We start from the raw sequence: 18,965 nt of genomic DNA on the forward strand, positions 1-18,965 counted from the left end.
TCGGGCAAGTAACATACCGATGACAAAGGGAACAACGTATACCGTTATGTGGTTTGACCGATAAAGATCTTCGTAGAATATGTAGGAACCAATATGAGCATCCAGGTTCCGCTATTGGTTATTGAGCGGAGACGTGTCTCGGTCATGTCTACATAGTTCTCGAACCCGTAGGGTCCGCACGCTTAACGTTCGGTGACGATCAGTATTATGAGTTTATGTGTTTTGATGTACCGAAGGTAGTTTGGAGTCCCGGGTTTGATCACGGACATGACGAGGAGTCTCGAAATGGCCGAGACATAAAGATCGATATATTGGAAGCCTACATTTGGACATCAGAATAGTTCCGGGTGAAATCGGCATTTTACCGGAGTACCGGGAGGTTACCGGAACCCCCCGGTAAATGTATGGGCGTTATTGGGCCATAGTGGAGAGAGAGAGAGGAGATCAGGGCAGGCCGTGGCCCCCCTCTCCCTCTGGTCCTAATTGGACTAGGAGGGGTGGCACCCCCTTTCCTTCCTCCCTCTCTCCCCCTTCCTTCTCTCCTAGTCCAACTCGGGAAGAGGGGGGATCCTACTCCCGGTGGGAGTAGGACTCCTCCAGGGCGCGCCATAGGAGGGCCGCCCCTCCCCCCTCCTCCACTCCTTTATATACGTGGCCAGGGGGCACCCCTAGAACACAAGTTGATCATTGATCTTTTAGCCGTGTGCGGTGCCCCCCTCCACCATAATCCACCTCAGTCATATCGTAGCGGTGCTTAGGCGAAGCCCTACGTCAGTAGCTTCATCAACACCGTCATCACGCTGTCGTGCTGATGAAACTCTCCCTCGAAGCTCTACTGGATCGTGAGTTTGTATGACGTCACGTAGCTGAACGTGTGCAAATCGCGGAGGTGTCGTACGTTCTGTACTTGGATCGGTCGATCGTGAAGACGTACGACTACATCAACCGCGTTGTCATAATGCTTCCGCTTACGGTCTACGAGGGTACGTGGACGACACTCTCCCATCTCGTTGCTATGCATCACCATGATCTTGCGTGTGTGTAGATTTTTTTTTAAATTACTGTGTTCCCCAACATTTCTCGTTTTTCATCGATTTTCCTTGTTTTCTCTTGGGTTTCATTGGCTGTACACATTTTGGTATATCTCTAATACATTATTTCAATATAAGTTTAATATTTTTAAATTATTAATTAACATTTTTTAAATACCCGATTAACATTTTGAATACATGGTCAATATTTTCTCTATACACATTTAATATTTTTAAATACAAAGGTTAAGATTTGTAATGCATTTTCAACATTTTTCTATACACGTTTAATATTTTTCAATATAAGTTTACATTTTTTCAATACATGGTCAATATTTTTGTATACACGTTTAACATTTTTCAAATATAAGCTTAATATTTTATTATACATGGCCAACATATTTTATACACATTTAACATTTTTTTCAAAAAATAACTTTTTTAATACATGATTTAACATTTGTTCTATACACACTTAACATTTTCCAAATGCTTAGTTAACATTTTTCAAATTGTTTTTAACATTTTTTAAATGCTTGATTAACGTTTTTATATACACGATCAATTTTTTTCATCATTTTGTTCATACATGGTCAACATTTTTTCTATACACATTTAACTTTTTTCAAATGCTTGAGTAACATATTTCAAATACTTGTTCAACATTTATTCAAATGCTTGATTACATTTTCTAAATAAATGACCAATTTGTTTCATACACATTGTATGTTTTTCTATACATTTGTGTGTACGTGAGAAACATTTTCTATATACACATGTAACATTTTTCAAATGCTTGTATTCCATTTTTCAAAAAAATTATGTAGAGTGTTTTATAAAAAATATATTATTTCAAAGTAAAAACAAAAGGAATAAATAAAGCAAAAAAATGAAAACTAAAACATGAAAAAAATGAGGAGGTGGCCTCGTGTGCGCCTGGGCTGGCCCATCTGGGGTTCCCTTTCACGCAAGGGTTCCCTAGGTCTCGCTGTAAGCAAGACATAGGGGCGCCCTATTTTTTTAGCATAAAACAATGTTTCCGATTTTAGGAATGGACCCTATTTATAGCCATATTTCTCTTTGCCTTTGCGTTGACACATGATACCCATAAGTCACTAGCTCATTGTTTTCTTTTTCTGTTTTTTTCTTTCCATCCTATTCCCTGAGCACATCGTCAAATCCGTTGCACTGTTGCTCACCTATCACACAACCCCTAGCTTGTTGTCGAACATGAAACATCACAGAGTTACGCGGGAAGGCCGGATGACACTGGGATATGACGTAGATCGCGCCACTTCAGGACAAGGCGGGTGGAGCAAAGCTTCATGTCGGGAGGCCGGGCGTGGACGCCGCCATGGAGGTGCGCATGGAGGCACGAAAGGCGCCGGGATTCTAGAGGTGAATGAAGGGGCTATGCTATAGGCTGTTGTTTTTTACGGACCTCCATATTTTAGGGTTGTGGTAGGGTATCCTGTTGGATTTTTTTCTCCTGAACCCTAAAACCATTTGTTGGCATGTTTAGAGACATGCTATAGTTTTTCTTTTTCTTTTTTGAGACTTTGAGACATGCTAGAGTTGCTCTAAAGGGTGTCTTTAATTTGCAGAATCAAACATCAAAACATAAAGGGTATATGATTGTAGTGTCATATCCACAGAAATCATAGATAATTAATTTGTGTAAAAATTTGCTTGATTGCACGATACAGAAAAAAAACACCCATAGACAATTTCTTTGAAAATGTATAGTGCAAAAATCCGCAAGATATAATCCAACAAATCAAACAACCCAAGTAGAAATAATTCTATGAAAATCATGCATTTTTTGGTTGATCAAGCAGGTAAACTAGGTCTATTTCTCATGATTGTCCCTTACATGCTATGCTTGTATGAAAACAGAGAATCCACATGTGAAGGGTCTATCCGCTCCTGAACTGCCTTAATATGCTTGTCCAAATTGGATTCCTGAAATTCAAAATTTTGAGAATGAAAAACAGAGCAGTTTTGCAATTTATTGCAGGCAGAAACAAATCCATGAAAAAGAGTCAGACATGTGAGATTGCAAATCACACCTTTGAAAATGAGCACTTGCAGTCCTCAATGTGGCATTTAATTCTCAGTGACAAATATGTATTTTTTGAAATGCGGGCAAAAGCTTTGCCCGTTCCATTAATTAAGAAGAAGATTGATGCCTAGTTAATTACGAAAAACTGGGCAAAAACAGATACAACAAGGACTAAGCCCACTTCCAAACATCGATACTCACAGCGCCAAGCCCACTCTCGCCAATGACATGCCGAGCCTAACAACAGGTGCCAAACAGGCAAACACACACCAACAGGAGGCCCTGCTCAGCCAACACGCCAGCCTATCTACCCTCACCGGATAGCAGACGCCGTGACTGCTATGGGAGCAGCAGACCCGGGACTCTCCTGCAAAGGTGAAAAGGCATGCATTCCACAGGAACCTGAGTGAAAAATGAACCTTCATGCATTCGCTGATGACGCTTGAAGTTCTTCTTTAGCTGCGTAGTGCAATAGGCATCACTGAACATATCGGTGACAACAGCATAGAAATGTTTCTTTCATAACCATGGGCAGAACTAAATTATTGATAAATGAATGATGCATTCGAGTAGACATAAACTTCTGGTACCAAATCGCTAAATCCAAACTTGCACATGTTGCATACAAACATGAATTTGGCTGAATGTTAAGCTAGGTATGCAACTGAACCCAGGTTTCTATGTAGCCAAAGTTTCAGTAACATACAAGAATGAAGCCTGTCTCAGAGCCTTTTAATCCACCCAATTCCTTGCAAACTCAGTTGACATTCAGGTGATGCTATTCAACCAAAAACCAAGACTGAGCAAAACATAAGTATGGTTCACCTTCAACTATTTTCGAACAACGCTAGGTAGAAAGAAGCTGAGATCTGAACAAGAGGAGGAGGAGCAAGAAGGATGTGTATGGTGGACGAACTCAAAGCTGTCCTCGCTGTGTAAGCGTGTGCACCTAGGGGAGTACCTAAAGCGGAGAAGTGTGGCACAGTGATGCAGTTGAGGACCAAGAAATGAACAGAGAAGGTACAGGTTGCAAGCTTGGATTCTTTGAAACTTTACTGTTGCGGGGCAGTACGGAGAACAGAGGGCACCAGAACTGGAGAGGAATGCACACCACAGTGTAAGCGAGCAAGAAGTTTTCATCAAACAAATGCTCTGATTCCTTCTCTGTAACCTGAGGTAGTGTTAGTGTCCTCCACACTGAAGAGAAAGCTCACACCAGTGAATTCTTGGCCATACCTTTATGTACACCATGAGGAAAAATAGTTGAATCTTCGATGAAGTAAAGCATAAAGAAATCACACTGGATTTTCTCACCTGTATGCAACGAGCTCCCACCAGTGCAACTGACAGCAGCATGGAGTGTAGGAGAGTCCAGCATGAGCTCGTATATTTATCCGCTAATTGGACATAACAAGAACAACCTCAAACATCCGTTCGTCCAGGACCTTTTTGCCAAAATAAACAAAATTCTAAAAATAGAAGTAAAACAACGCTTGCATAGATAGCAGATCACCGAATGACACTGCTAACAAATGCATTCATATGAAGGAAAATGACTGCTGTAGAGAGTTTATAAAATCTCAGGTGGCTGGTGCAAATCATACTAGAATGATTGTATTTTTAGTGCTTCTTGTGGAAGATTATATATGTATACCACCTACCCCAATCGCCATCAGAAACCAATATCCATAAAGTTGCAACCAGTCGTGTTAGACTAGTTCATTCGGTCTACCTTTGCTCGCCAATGCAAGATTAAAAGATCCATAAACATTTCTGATCTTGAGACACCACAAAATGAACTCTATGAAACAGTAAAGGTCTAACTTCTACCAGCGGTCAGTTTGAGAATTTTTTACACCGGCAGGAGGCTTTATGCAAGCAAAAACTCAATTGTGCCTTCTGACTTAAGCTCATATGCAAGCAAAAACTCAACTGTGCTTTCTGAGAAGTTAGCCTCATATGCAATGTGTCAACTAGTCAACCAGTCAACCAAGTCTCATATGCAATGTGTCAACTAGTCAACCAAGTCCATAAAAAATTGATACTTTGCAGGGAGCAATTTCATGTCCTCCCGGTATTTGCCTTTCTTCGAAAACAAAGACAACATCAATAAAGTTGTTGATGCTTCAAGTAAAATGCTCTTCCCATCAACTTTAGACAAGTAATTTCCGGCCTTGGCAATCTCACCTTTTTCCAACAACATTCTGATGATACAATTTAACAGACGGGAGCTGGGGATTATACCACTTTTCTCCATTGATGAAAACATATTGTCTGCTTCTTCCACTACTCCATCTTCTAGAAGATTTGTTATCATTACTGCATAAGTAGATTCCGTGGGCACCAACCCACTGGGTGATATTGCAGCAAACAAATCCTTAGCTTCCTCTCTTCTCCCAACCTTGAATATCGCATTAATCATAGTATTGTGTATTGCAATATCAAACTTCACATTCATAGCACTTAGTTTATGGAATAGGTCGATAGCTTCCTCTGCACAATTATTTCTACAAAAACCAGCAATTATTATACCATATGTGGGAATGCTCACTGTTATTCCACTTTCGATCATCTCATGGAACATTTTTCTTGCAGCAACAGTGCTCCCAGAATGAAACAACCCATTCAGTATGATGTCATATGTTACAGTGTCAGGTTTAATTCTCTTATGCGGCATTTCTCTAAACAGAGCCAAACCATCATCGATCCTTCCATTTCTACAATAGCCATTAACAAGTGTATTATATGTAATAACATCAGGCTCAACACCAACTTCCATGGCATCAAGTATCTTAAATGCTTTATCCATATTCCCGACTAAGCAATATCCGTCAATCAGTGAATTAAATGAAATGTCATCAGGCCTCTCACCTATGTCTATAACCAAGTCAAAGATATCATGTGCATCCATAACCCTGCCTTCCTTGCACATACTGTTTATTACTGAATTGAAGAACACAATGTCAGGACGAGGAATACCTTTGTTTATCATTTGAGAAACCAACTCCTTAGCTTTAACCAAACCACCATGCATAAAAAAGCCCTGAATAAGGGACTGATAAATAGATCTATCCGGCTGTACTCCCAAGGCAACCATCTGATCAAATTTGTCCATAGCATCGGTCAACCTACCCATTCTGGAAAGTTTTCTGGAAAGTGCGGCTATTACAATGGAATAGGTGACTACATTTGGACTTACTCCTTGTCCCCGCATTTCAGTAAATATCAGCATAGCTTCATCTGTCATTCCACGTTTAGCATATCGATTAATTAATATTTTGAAAACACGGCAGTCGGCTGCAATGCCGTTGCTTCCCACTGAGTTAAAGAGATCAATCATATCAGCAAAGCATCCTTCAGTAGCATACCCATGAAGCAAAATACGGCATGAGACGATATCCGGTTTGTGGCCCTTGGCGGTCATGGAATCAAAAAATTCTGCAGCTTCTTTGCTTCTTCCATGCTTGCAAAGGGAGGACAGGAAGGAGTTGCAAGTAACAATATCTGGCATAAGACCCCGGCTTTTCATTTCTCTGAACATTTTAGCAGACTCTTTCAACCGCCCAGATGTGGCATATCCATTGATCATGCAATTATATGTCACTGTATCGGGTTGAGCACCATTAGCAACCATCTGCCGAAGGACTAGCTCTGCCTTGTCCATTGCCCTGGCCTTGCACAACGCGTCAATGATTGAGTTGTATGTCACCACATCGGGCACAAGCCCTTGCTGCATCATTTCGTGGAAGAGATTGCATGCCTTGCCTGTTTCGCCCTCCTTAAAGAAGCCATGGATAACCGTGCTATATGCCACCACGTTGGGGAAGCAGACACCTCCTTCTTTCGCCATCATCTGGAGCATGTCGAGCCCCCGCTGACTCATGCTATTGTCGCATAAGCTCTTCAGAACAATGGAGTATGAGAAGGCATTATGCACACAGCCGAGCTCGGACATCCTATGAAGCAACACGTTCACAGCCTCATCCGTCCGTTTCGCGTAGCAGAGGCACTTGAGGAAGGTGCTGGCGACGATCTAGTCTGTCTTCAGGCCCTTCCTGAGGAAGCGGCGGAATAAGGCAAGCCCTAGCTCCGGGCGACGCGCACGGCAGCAGCAGTCCATGAGAATGTTGTAGGTGCAAACTGTGAGCCTCGCCACCTGCGGGCCAGCTTCCTCTCTGCACACACGGTTGAAGAGAGACACTGCGAGGGCAGGGCCATCTCTGATGCAGACGCCGGAGGCGGGCACACGGGCGAGGACGGCAAGGAAGCCGTTCAGGGACCGGGATGGCCTGCCGAAGCAATTCGTCGAACATGTTGTGTGCGTCTTCCGGCCTGAGTGTCCCGGCACGGACACGCTGCGTGGCCGCGGCAAAGGCGGCATGGGGTGACCAGGAGCGTGAGGTTGGCGACGTGGGGGTGGGGGTGGAGGTGGAGGAGGAGATGTGGCGGAGGAGGTGGAGGCTGGAGATCGGCGTGGCGGAGGAGCGGCGGAGGCGGGACATCGGCGAGGTGCGGAGGTCAGGAGAAAAGGAATGGCGGAGTCAGAGACCAGACTTCGTCTGGGCGGCGTCCGGAACGGCCGCCGTGTTCGTACGCAGCGAAGAGAGTTTGGAGTTGCACAGCCGAGAGTGTGTGGGTCCCATCTTCCTGTCATACAAATATGCTCCCTTCCTAGTACTTCAAAAGCAGTATCAACAAGCAAATTTAGATATTTTTTCAGTCCCAGCCAGGTTCAGTTTTGCAATGCTTATTGCACGCATGAGCTTTGGTAACCAAATTATGAATGGATACCATATTGTATATAGAGCGTGAACATGTAAGTTTGAAGTCATATATGCATAACGTCGATGAGGATTTAATTCTCGTAGTTTATTCCATTCCAAATCAAAATTAATACTACAAAATATCAAAGACTACAATGTATAAGACTACATGAAACTCGTGTGAATATATCTATCACATTCGTCTTTAGGTATCTTGCATTGTATTGCAACTTTGAGTAACTAAGTATGGCATCTTCAAAGACAAATAGATTTTATGATTGTGTTGTCATAGCCTTGAAAACAGGTTTATAAATTAATGTGTGAGTGACAATTCTTTTAGAAGAAATATTTGAGAGAAAATATGTACGGAAAAGTCTAGAACAAATGAGTGGTGTGATGTGAGATTTGTGCATGTTGTTCAGTCAAAATCGTAAAGTGAAAAGGGAATTGTCAATCATTGAGAAGAAAAAAAGTTTGGATAACTAAAGCATAGAAGATTCTAAAACAAAGGAGAAGTCGTTGTGTTTTGAGGTTTGTGCATGTTGTGCAACGTAAATCATAAAGTAAAAAAAATGATAACTCAATGAGAAGTAAAAAAAAGTTTGGATAACTGAAGTATAGAAAACTCTAGAAGAAAAAAGTCAATGTATTTCAATGTTCATGCACATCGAGCATTGTAAAGCATAAAGTAAAAAACAAAGAATGACACTTCATTTAGAAGAAGAAAAAATGAAATTAAAACATAGAAGATCCTAGAACAAAGGAGAAGTGTTTGTTTTTTTAGGTTTGTGCATTATGCTTAAACTCAACCGTGTGTCTTCTAGGTTGTTGTGGCAAAATCTGGTGGAGCGAAGATGATATCCAACAACCGGTAGTGCTTGGATTTGCCATCTCTATACCGTCAGTTTGGCTTCATCCAACGACTAACGTTTAAATTTATTCACACCCTATGTAGGGAGATATAGGTTATACTAGTAATTGTTAGAACCTCTCTCTCTCTCTCTCTCTCTCTCTCTCTCTAATTCAAATATATTTTCTTATGTTTGCACGTATCATTTTAGATGATGGATCCCTACAAGTCACGCGAAGTTGATCAAACAAGCCGCAGAAACAACCGAATTTAAGACCTCTTTGATTTGCGGGATTATTAGAAAAGGGTCGTAATAGAAAACGTGTAGAGGATTCTATTGATATGTATATCAGCATCATACATAATTAGTTTTATATCAATGGAAAAAAATATTTATAGAGAAAAATATTTAGAATGCAGTATGAAAACCTTACACGAAAAACAATCCATGAGATACAATCCAACAAATCAGACAAGCCACATGGAAATAGTCACTATGAAAATCCTTTAAATCAAAGAGGCTTTTATGTTTTCTTAATTTGAACTTGTGAGTTGTGACACTTGTAATGATCCACCGCCCATCTTCTTGACCAGCCCTCCCACTGGTTTCCCTCATCTCCTGGGGGCACCATGGCAGGACCTGGTGAGGGAATCTCAAATTTGGGTTGATGGATAGAGGGGGGGGGGGTAGATTTTTGGGTTGGGCTTTGTTCGTAGTTTATGTTTCGATGGCTGTGGCAAACCATGCATCTAATAATGTGCATATAGCTCCCTCGACTAGTTAGTTTTTCCACCAGTGGCTAATAGGATCGGGGGTTGTGGTCTAGAGGGGTGAATATGCCTGACAATATTTTCTACTCCAAATTTAAGGTTCGCAATTTTCAGCCTGCACTAACGAGCTTTTTTTTTCGATGCACTAATGAGGTTGCATAGGGAGACATACAAACAATTCTACAACAAAGTAAGCATGTGGAAACTAAACATGGGGTACTCGACAATATTTTGCCGAGGTTCAAATAGTTGACCCTATTCTACTCGTCGTGATGGAGGTTCAACCCACAAAAACTCTAAGACCACAAAGGGGTCGACATCACCCACAGAGAGCCCGCAAAGTGCATGTTCGCCTATTCCTTCATGGCTTGCACGTAGAAGACTCGCTCAAGATTGATATTTCACGAAGAAGGTGCCCGGACCTTGTACATGCTCTAAATTCCTTACAAAAAGCTTCAAGGCTTTCGAGTGACCCAAAACTATCTAGAAGGCGCACACTCTCCAAGAGTAACAAGTAATGTCACTTGGACGAACTCCTGAAAAGATCTTCAATCAAAACACTCTCAAGTAGGATCTCTTTCACACAAAGATAGGCTACATAGATGAACACAAAGGAAGGGGTTCACGAAAGTGGGGAGCTTTTCTTCAAAGAACCCAGGAAGATACTCTCTCAACTATAAATAAAAGAGCTTGAGTCTTTTTCCACATGAAAGGGGGTGGGATCTATTATAGAGAAAGCATAAATCGGACTGGCTTAGAAAAAGTAACATGCCCGGAAGCATCGAAGAAAAAACATTGGAACTATCAGCCTCGTTCAAAAATTAAACGACTAGAAGGAGACTACATTTTTCCAGAAGTGTGCACCACCTTAGAGGTACTGTTTTGTACAACAAGCCTCCCAAAAATTTAGGTGCTTGGAAGAACCATGAAAATAAAATGTGGAGGTAGCGAATCAAAAGGTGGCACTTTTCCGCAAAGTTAGAGCATCTCCACCCGAGCCCCTAGGAACACCTCCCAGGCCACTTTTTTAATACCGGCGATAAAAAATCCTCCCACTCACGTCCCCAAAGCGTCACTTTTAGCCGGATTTATGGAAAAATAGCGCCAGTAGTCCCACCCCGAACCCAGCCCCCCGGGGGGCAGCTAGGCGTGCCGGCGCCACTTTTTTGCCTCCTGTGGCCCACCTACAGTCACTCCCCATCGCTTTCTTCACTTTCTCTCGCAGAGCCCCCACCTTCCCTCTCTCTCCGTCCGCTTTCTCTCTCGCCATGCCCGGTGCCTTCCTGCAGCTCCCGCCGCGTCGCCGCCGCGCCCGGCCACGCGCGCCGCCCCGCCCCGGTGCCTTCCCGCGGCTCAGGCCCGTCGCGTCGCCGCCGCGCCCGGCTGCGCGCCCCGCCCCGCTCCGGTGCCTTCCCGCAGCTCAAGCCCGCCGCGCCCGGCCGCGCGCACCACCCCGCCAGCCATCTGCGGCCGCGCCCGGGCTCCCGCCCGCCAGCCCGCGCCGCCCCAGACAGAGCTCCATCGCAGGCGGGGGTCGGTGTCACGTACGCGTAGGCGAAGCGCATCCTGGGAAACGCGGGAGTGCGCGGCCTGGGAATGCAGGAGTGCACGACCAGCGAGAAGGCGCGGACGGGCGAGCGCGCGGCCGAAGATGCTGGTGCAGTTCGCGGTGGTGCTGGGCGGGTGCAACTTCGAGACCACCGTGGCCTGCTCCGAGGAGTCCAGACTCGTCAGCGAGGTGAACGGCGAGGGCGCCCTCCGGCTCCTCGCCGCGGCAATGGAGGGGCGGAGGAGGGGAGGCGATAGAGAGCGGGAGGAGGCCAAGGCGAGGTATGAGGTGTTCGTCAAGAGCAAGAAGGGGAGGAAGGAAAGCAAGGCACGAAGAGAGGTGCTCGTAGGCCTGTGCTGCTCTGCCGCCAACGCTGTCGCTGTGCTGGCCTTCTTCGTCACCGTCGTGCTCCGGTGACAAGTTCTTTTTGCCAACGCCGCTGTGGCGTCCGCTTGCGTGGAGCTCGGGGCCCATGCTGCTCGAGCTCGGCGGCGAGGCCGGGCCAGCCGTGGCCTGGGGCGGGCGCGGCCTGGGCGGCTGTGGCCTGGCCCCGAGCGGCCTCGGACGGGGCGGCGCGGCGAGGACGGGGCGCAGCTCCGTGGACTGGACGACGGGTTCGCTGTTTCCTTTCTCGCTTGGGGGTGGATACAGCCGGAACTCTTTTCATCCCCAGGCTAAAATTTCCGGCGGCAGCCCCCCAAGAGGCGAAAAAATGCCTCCTGGGGGGCTCAACGGCTGGAGATGCTCTTAGTATCGGCACTGCAGTATCGGAGAAAATGTATGCTTTGTCGTGTCGGAGCTAACATAGATGATCCTAAAGAAAATATAGCTCGGCGGTACCGAAGGAAGATATTTTAGCACGACAAAGTACAAGGCTATGAATAAACAAAGGATTTGAGTGGAGGGAGCGGAAAGCTTGAAAGGTTTGGGTTGATGATCTTTACTTGGAGTTCAACCTAACATCTTTTGCATGTGTCCCTCTTGATAGTATGATTGTCTTGCACTTAATTCGGATTCAAATTAAATAAAAACCTATAAAGTACTCCCTCTGTATCAAAATATAACATGCTTTTTGGTCTAGATTTAGGAAGAAAATCACTTGCAGAACCAAAAATAGGGCTCACCATTGATGTTTACACACGAACATGAGGACTAATTTCTTGAAATAATTAAACTTGATTAATGTTAGTCCCCTTTTCAATTGTCTTGTCATTAATCACCGATTCCCAATAGTGGTAGTATAAAAGATGCACTTTCATCGGCGCTCGGGCGATGTGTTCTTGGTGCCAACTTCGAGGAGATCAGTGGTTTCGTAACCAAGGAGCATCACATTTGACGTGTATGTGGGGTGGTTGGCACGATCTTTCTTCATGTCCTTCCGGCAAGTTGTTGCTAGATCTGGATCATAGTATGCCCAAAGGCATGAATGATCCTCCCTCGACCCCCGCCTATCGCTGCATTTTTCAACATCTTGAGGAGCGGAACTTTCATTCTTCTTACTTTTCAAGATACACATGCCATGTTTGTATCATAATTGTATATGCATAAACATATGCGCTGCCATATTTTTTCAGAAAAAGAAAAGATACAACCATTACTCAAAAGAAAACACAATTTTAAGCAAAAATGTTAATACATCTAAAACACGATAGGTGTTCATCATTACTTAAGCGGAAGCCGCATCTTCATTTATTCATACTTCATACAGTTGAACAAGAAAAGAAAAAGGACTTGCTTGCCAATTGCTACCCTATTTGACACACAGTACATACTGTTATTGCCAATCTATTTCCTTTAGCTATACATACATACATACACACTCCTACACACATAACATTGACAATAATAATGCGGACATTTCAAAGTACAGAAGAATGCCCGATCATCCAAAAAAACATAGCATCTTTCCTCCAGTTCAGGACAAATCAACCTGACAAAAGCCATCTCAGATACTCAGTTCCATCACTGTAAGCAGGCGGAGCATCAGGAGCAGCTACCCTCTTCCGCATGAAAGTATCGACTGAAATGGGCTTCCTCTTGCGGCCGCCTGGATGAGGTCGGAGTTGCTCATCAGCCTCCACAAAGTCGCCCTGCCAAGATGTGACGGCAAATTGCGAACATCATGCTGATTATAAGTTCCTAGAACAGAGCATCATGTTGAGGTAAACTATGTGATATGGTGGTGGTGGTTGCCTTGTATTTACCTCAAAAAGCACGTGAACACTAGATTTCTCATGATTGTCCCGTACATGCTTGTATGAAAACTTCTGGCCGCACCCAGAGAATCCACATGTGAAAGGTCTACTCTGCTCATGAACTGCCTTAATATGCTTGTGCAAATTGGATTTCTGAAGTTCAAAGTTATTGAGAATGAAAACCGAGCAGTTTTGAAATTTATTGCAGAGAATAAAATCCATAAAAAGGCAACATGTGAGCTTGCAAGTCACACCTTTGAAAATGAGCGCTTGCAATCCTTGAAGTTGCACTTAATCCTCTCAGTGACAAATGAACCTTCATGCATTCGCTGATGCCGCTTGAAGTTCTTCTTAAGCTGTTTAGTGTCACAGATATCACACTGAACATACTGATGACACGATTGGTTATGGGCCTTGAAGCATTCCACATTAGTAAAAGTCTTCATGCAGCCTGGTTCGAAGCAGATAACTTCAGTGTAATCCAAGTTGACTGCACCATAAGATTTGAATCATCAACTTTCAAGATTGTGATTGCTAAGCATATCTTATTACAGTAAGGAAAATAACTATGAAATTTTTATAGAAAGTCAGTTTCTCACCATGTGATTCCTCGTGTTTCTGTAGCTTGGAAGCATATTTGAACGCCTTCCCACAGTTAGCCTCTGGGCAGATGAACTCTTTCTTGCCTCCACAACGAGGGCCATCCTCGTGAAATTCCTCAACATGTCTCTGGATATTACCCTTGATACTGAACTTACGGTTGCATCCTTCCATAGGGCACATGAATAGTTTTCCTTGATGAGTAAGCAGATGGCGGTTCAAATGGTCCTTCCTGCTATAGCTGAAAGGGCAACCATCTACATGGCAGGCAAAGGGTCTCTGCAACAGTTTTGAAAAGGATAAAAATCAGAATAGTACTCTCATATCCAAAGAAAAGTTCACTTGACATAATATAAGTTTATGCATACATTTATAAACATGCTCAACAGCACTAGCATAAGTATTGTGCACATGCTTAAACGATTTGGACGTACTATCTAAAAAAGAACTATTTGGGTGCAAAACCATCAAGTGGTAGTAACACCGTGAATAGTACAATAGCATCAGTTATCCAACGTGACTAAACAAAACTACATGTAATTCACTCTGCATGCTAAGACTGCACATTTTAGTATGTTGAGAATGCTAAGTAGTACTCCCTCCGTCCTAAATTCTTGTCTTAGATTTGTAAATAGTAGCTTGGCATACATACTACATTGTACATACATAAACATTAGTAGTTTGAGAACGCTAAGTAGCACATAAATACACATCACATCCAATAAACAGAGCTTGGAACAAGAAGCAACGGCTAGGGTAAAAGCAGTTCCAAATGAACAAGCAAACCTGAGGAAGCGCGTGAATGAGGCATTCTTGATGGAGCTTCTCAGGAGGGTCTCCCCTTCCTGATACTGGTCCATTCAAGGCCTTCTGGCATTTTGGAGTTCTTGGGATCCAATGCTTCACACATTCATATCTGAACATGTAGTCTGCCAAAATCAGCACAATTCAGAGAAATAAACAATGGTACACCCACACACTAATAAAACAAATGATCCAAATAATACTCCCTCCGTCCCAAAATAAGTGACTCGACTTTGTACTAGCTTGTACTAACTTTGTACCAAAGCTAGTACAAAGTCGAGTCACTTATTTTGGGACGGAGGGAGTAGTAAATAATATATCAACATAATTCACTGTCAAATGGGAATTGTTATTTTTCCTGCAAGGAATATTACTGCAGAACTAAACGGACAAGTGACTTGTGCCAAAGAACATAACTTTTATTATTTCAGGGATAATTTGTTTTAGACCTCAGGCAACACAATAACCATCATTCACATAAAAATATGCTCAATGAAACATATAATATTATCTTATCATGTGCACATCCTACAACTACTTACTTAAATATTGGATCATAGATGGAAGGCCATTAAGTGGCCATTGTACTTAGATACCGAGTATAATAACTCAAATGACGCAGCACCAACTATGACATACAAGCATATGATTGACAAGAAGGCACGATTTGTTGACAAAGTGGTGGATGCTAAGACACGAGCATGCAGTAGCTTTGAAAAAATAAGGGTGCATCACATGTAACGCTCAAGAATTAACAGCAAGTAATTTGACAAAAGAAGGAATAACCTGAAGAAGGGCGTGAAAGAGGCTTCCTGAAGGAGCTTCCCAGGAGGGTCTCCCCATCCTGGTACTAGTCCATTCAGGGCCCTCTCGCATTTTGGAGTTCTTTGGGATCCAATGCTTCACACAATTAAACAGCCTGCAAAAAGTCAGCACAGTTCAGCAATTCGGAATACCATACAACAAGCACGCTTGGAAACAATCAATCGGCAACTCTTAATCATCTATACGGATTCCATCACTGTTAAGAACTGGGTTTCAAACACCACTTCTAAGCAGACGTCGGTGCTTATTTTGCTCTCGAGCACCGACTGAACAGCCAAACAGAATGCATCACTTGCGCCAATGACATGGAAATCCCCTGAAACACAAAACTAAAACTCAGGACTATTCGGATACCTCGGGCGAATGGCTCTGCATATGCTGCTTCAGATGCGCCGGCTTCTTAAACCTCGCGCCGCACTCCTTGCAATCATGGCCGATCTCCTTGCCCGGCGGCGCACTGCCGCCACCACCACCTACGTTGTACTCATTCAGACCATCCACTTCGTCCTACAGCACACAGCGGCAACACTTCAGCTCACCCACAAATCACAGTTCCCGCAGAAATCAGTAGCGCGGATGCTTTCACAAGAACAGACAATACGACGTCCTAGACCTTATGGTGCTCGAGGACGTGGTCTCGGATCAGCCGCTTCTTCGAGCGCACGACGTCGCAGAACTCGCACTTGTACCGCCTGATGTCCCTCACAGGGGCGGCCGCCGCGGCCGCCGGCGAGGTCGAGGTCTCCGTCGCTCCGACGACGCTGCCCTCCGGATCTCCTTCTCCCATCTGGCCTGACCAGTCGCAGAACTCGCATCAGGAAATTCACGAAGCAGCAACGATTACAGCGAGAAACCGACCGAGATCGACAAAATCGGCGGCTCCAGCGGCACCAATCGCCGTCGAATTACCTCGGATCGCGTAGGAACCCGCCGGATTTCGCAGAATCGCGACGGAGGGGTCGGGAGGCTCGCGGCGGCGCAGTGGAGGAAGAGGAACCCTCGAGCACACTACCCGAATGAGGAGGAGGATGGAGAGCCAGCGACACGTGTCGAGGAATTAGTATCAGAGCCTAACCGGGCCGAGACCGGGCTCACTTTTCGGGTTCGTGCTGGGCTGCGGGCCGTGAGTCTTCCTGGGCTTTTAGTGGGCTGCTGGCCCGCCGGGCAGCAGCAGCTCAAAAAAAAAACGTGTGCTGCCGTTTCCTCGGCTCGCTCTCCCACCCGCTGTGGCTGAGGCGCGAGACCGTACGCTGACTGCCGCTGCACGCCCCCCGGCCTCTCCCCGACCTCGTCGCCGGCGATGGCCGCCATGGTCGCCGCCGCCGCCCCCGCGCGGCTCGTCCCTCCGCGCCTCTCCGCCCCGTGGCTGCACGTGGTTCAGCTTCGTCCGGCGCCGGGGCGGCTCCTCACGGTGGTCGCGGCGTCGCGTCGGAGCCCCGGCGACGGCGGGAAGAGGGGCAGGAAGAAGCGGGGGAGGCGCGCCACGGAGGCCGACCAGGAGGACGGCCTCTCCGTCGGCTCCGGTAAGCCGCCCGCCCCCGCTCTGCTAGCTCCAAGCTTCCTCCGGGCACTGCGCTTAGCTTGGTTGGAATCTTTGAAGCTCCATGAGCTTAATTAGAATTGCTTGAGAACTCAGCACTCAGAGCCTAAGGATATTTTTGTTAGCCTAGAGATTCTGTGATGGTTTCTCAACATGAATTCCAGGTCAATTTTGATTGTACAGTGACCACCCAGAGCTATCCACTGAAGCACTGGTCATATTTGTTGTGAGCTTAATCATGAGCTTCCTCTTTTGGACATATGTTGCAGAGGTGGAGAAGAAGAGTTCCACGCCGCGTGCAACGGTCGACGATGGAAGCGTGAAGCCTGCGCTGGAAGCCAGCGTGACCCCGAAAGACTCGGCCATCAGAAGAGTTGCACTGGTGGTGAGTCTTTACATGTGGATGTGTCGAAATTAGTTTTGGTGGTATAACAATATTTCACTGTTTGTGCTGAGAGGTGAGCTCGAAAATTTCTCTTGTTGCAGGTCATCGCTGCAGTCTTATTCGGCGTTAGCATCGCCTTGAAGGATGGGGTTGAGAAGGCATCGGAATATTTTGCAGGGTGTGTGCTATGCATCTCGACTAATCTTTAACATTGATGCTGTTTTAGCAACTGTTGGAGGTGTGGTTCCTTTTTGCATTAGAATTTTCAAGACCATATAGGAGCCCATTCGAGAATCGAATGCATCATTGCATACTAGCTTCACTAGATGCTTGAATGAAAGCATGGCTATGTTTCAGACATAACCGTGTAGGAAAATGTCTACTAACAAATAGGATGAGGGTTAGTAAAAGTAACAATCAGTGCACTGTGTAAGCTCACACTTTGGGTTGTGCAAGTTAGTTTGCTACTTTGCTTAGTTGCGCCCTTGCATATCTTTACATGATTTCTTACAAAAGCTCTCCTTAATTTCTTCTATATTCGAGGTATAGCAATGTGATCAGGTTCTGTTATGTAACAGCTATTTGTTGGAACAGAGTTTGTCGGTGGACAATCTCTTTGTTTTCATTCTGGTCTTCAAGTATTTTAAAGTGCCACTGGAGTACCAGGTACAGTTAATAGCTAATGTGATAGGCAAAGTCCTAATATACTTTTTGATTTTCTGCTCACTCTTTCTGTGACATTGGAAACAAGAATCGGGTGCTTTCTTATGGTATTGCCGGAGCAGTGATCTTCCGTGCAGTGTTGATCATCCTAGGAGTAGCTACCATTCAGGTTGGTTGTTCTCCCATGTTGCCATTATTATTTTTATCCGATTGTAATAATGCTTATAAGTTCCTCATGTTCTGTAGAGTTTTGAAGCGGTGAATTTATTTTTTGCTGCGATCCTGCTATTCTCTTCCTACAAGGTAAAACTGTTCTCCTGTGTTAAAAAAAGGAGGTCATGCTTTTCATATTTTATTTTTCTTTCGCTTACATATTTACTTTTGCTGTTATTCATTGGCAACTTCCTTTATGAGAAGATCTTGCTAGCACTTTTTTTTTCCATACAATCCCAGAAAAGGATCGGGTTCCACTATCATAAGATAACGGACCAGAAAGCATAAAAAATCGTCCTGGTGCAAAAGGTAAAAGAGCAAGCTAAAGCTGCCGCCTCCTAAGGCTAATCAGCTGATCTAGGAAAGCAAAGGTTTAAATGAACGCAAACTTATTAGATATCTGCACCCCCAGCCCAGCTCATATTTCAGCCAAAATAACCAGCATCAAACAAAGATTTTTGACCATCCGCATCCAACCGTGCAGCAGTCTTCAAAGCCCTCAGTTTTTAGTCCTCCATTGCAGTTCATGCTAGCACTTAAAAAAATATTCGCACTTTAAAAGGATTTACTTGCTTTTTCCCAAGCGAAGTTTCCTTTGGCAAAAGCATAGTCTCATCCCTGTCTTTTAACAACCTTGTTCAACCAATTTAGTTACATGTACTATCTTACCACAAACTTATTAAGCATAACCCTTCCATCATTGAGCAGCTAATG

General features: G+C 44.6%; 1 protein-coding gene and 2 pseudogenes across 4 annotated transcripts; 1 reads left to right on the forward strand and 2 right to left on the reverse strand.

The window, feature by feature from the left end:
- Positions 1-5,107: 5,107 nt before the first annotated feature.
- Positions 5,108-7,615, reverse strand: LOC123098731 (protein Rf1, mitochondrial-like; annotated as a pseudogene).
- A 5,040-nt stretch (positions 7,616-12,655) lies between these two features.
- Positions 12,656-16,579, reverse strand: LOC123188412 (transcription factor IIIA). 4 transcript variants are annotated; one of them, XM_044600532.1, is made up of 9 exons: positions 16,360-16,579; positions 16,064-16,242; positions 15,805-15,957; positions 15,412-15,544; positions 14,608-14,737; positions 13,821-14,100; positions 13,476-13,711; positions 13,231-13,374; positions 12,656-13,116 (listed from the first exon to the last, which is right to left on the reverse strand). In XM_044600532.1, exons 6-9 carry the CDS (start codon positions 14,002-14,004, stop codon positions 12,952-12,954), a joined length of 729 nt encoding a protein of 242 aa, XP_044456467.1. In that variant the 5' UTR covers positions 14,005-14,100; positions 14,608-14,737; positions 15,412-15,544; positions 15,805-15,957; positions 16,064-16,242; positions 16,360-16,579; the 3' UTR covers positions 12,656-12,951. The 4 variants fall into 4 exon arrangements, with proteins under 4 accessions (XP_044456467.1, XP_044456443.1, XP_044456452.1 ...); XM_044600508.1 differs by having other exon boundaries at positions 14,608-14,750; XM_044600517.1 differs by having other exon boundaries at positions 14,608-14,750; positions 16,064-16,237; positions 16,360-16,495.
- The window catches only part of LOC123099672 (thylakoid membrane protein TERC, chloroplastic-like), a 7,092-nt pseudogene continuing 4,593 nt past the window's right edge, over positions 16,467-18,965 (forward strand).

The sequence above is a fragment of the Triticum aestivum genome, chromosome 1A, assembly GCF_018294505.1.
Source record: "Triticum aestivum cultivar Chinese Spring chromosome 1A, IWGSC CS RefSeq v2.1, whole genome shotgun sequence".
Lineage (NCBI taxonomy): Eukaryota > Viridiplantae > Streptophyta > Magnoliopsida > Poales > Poaceae > Triticum > Triticum aestivum.

Coding starts and splice junctions, on each gene's coding strand:
- LOC123188412 (XM_044600508.1), bottom strand. CDS start 14,745: ATGTTCAGATATGAATGTGTGAAGCATTGGATCCCAAGAACTCCAAAA. Junction 14,101..14,607: donor TCATTCACGCGCTTCCTCAG/GTTTGCTTGTTC, acceptor AAACTGTTGCAG/AGACCCTTTGCCTGCCATGT. Junction 13,375..13,475: donor GCAAGCGCTCATTTTCAAAG/GTGTGACTTGCA, acceptor TTTGAACTTCAG/AAATCCAATTTGCACAAGCA.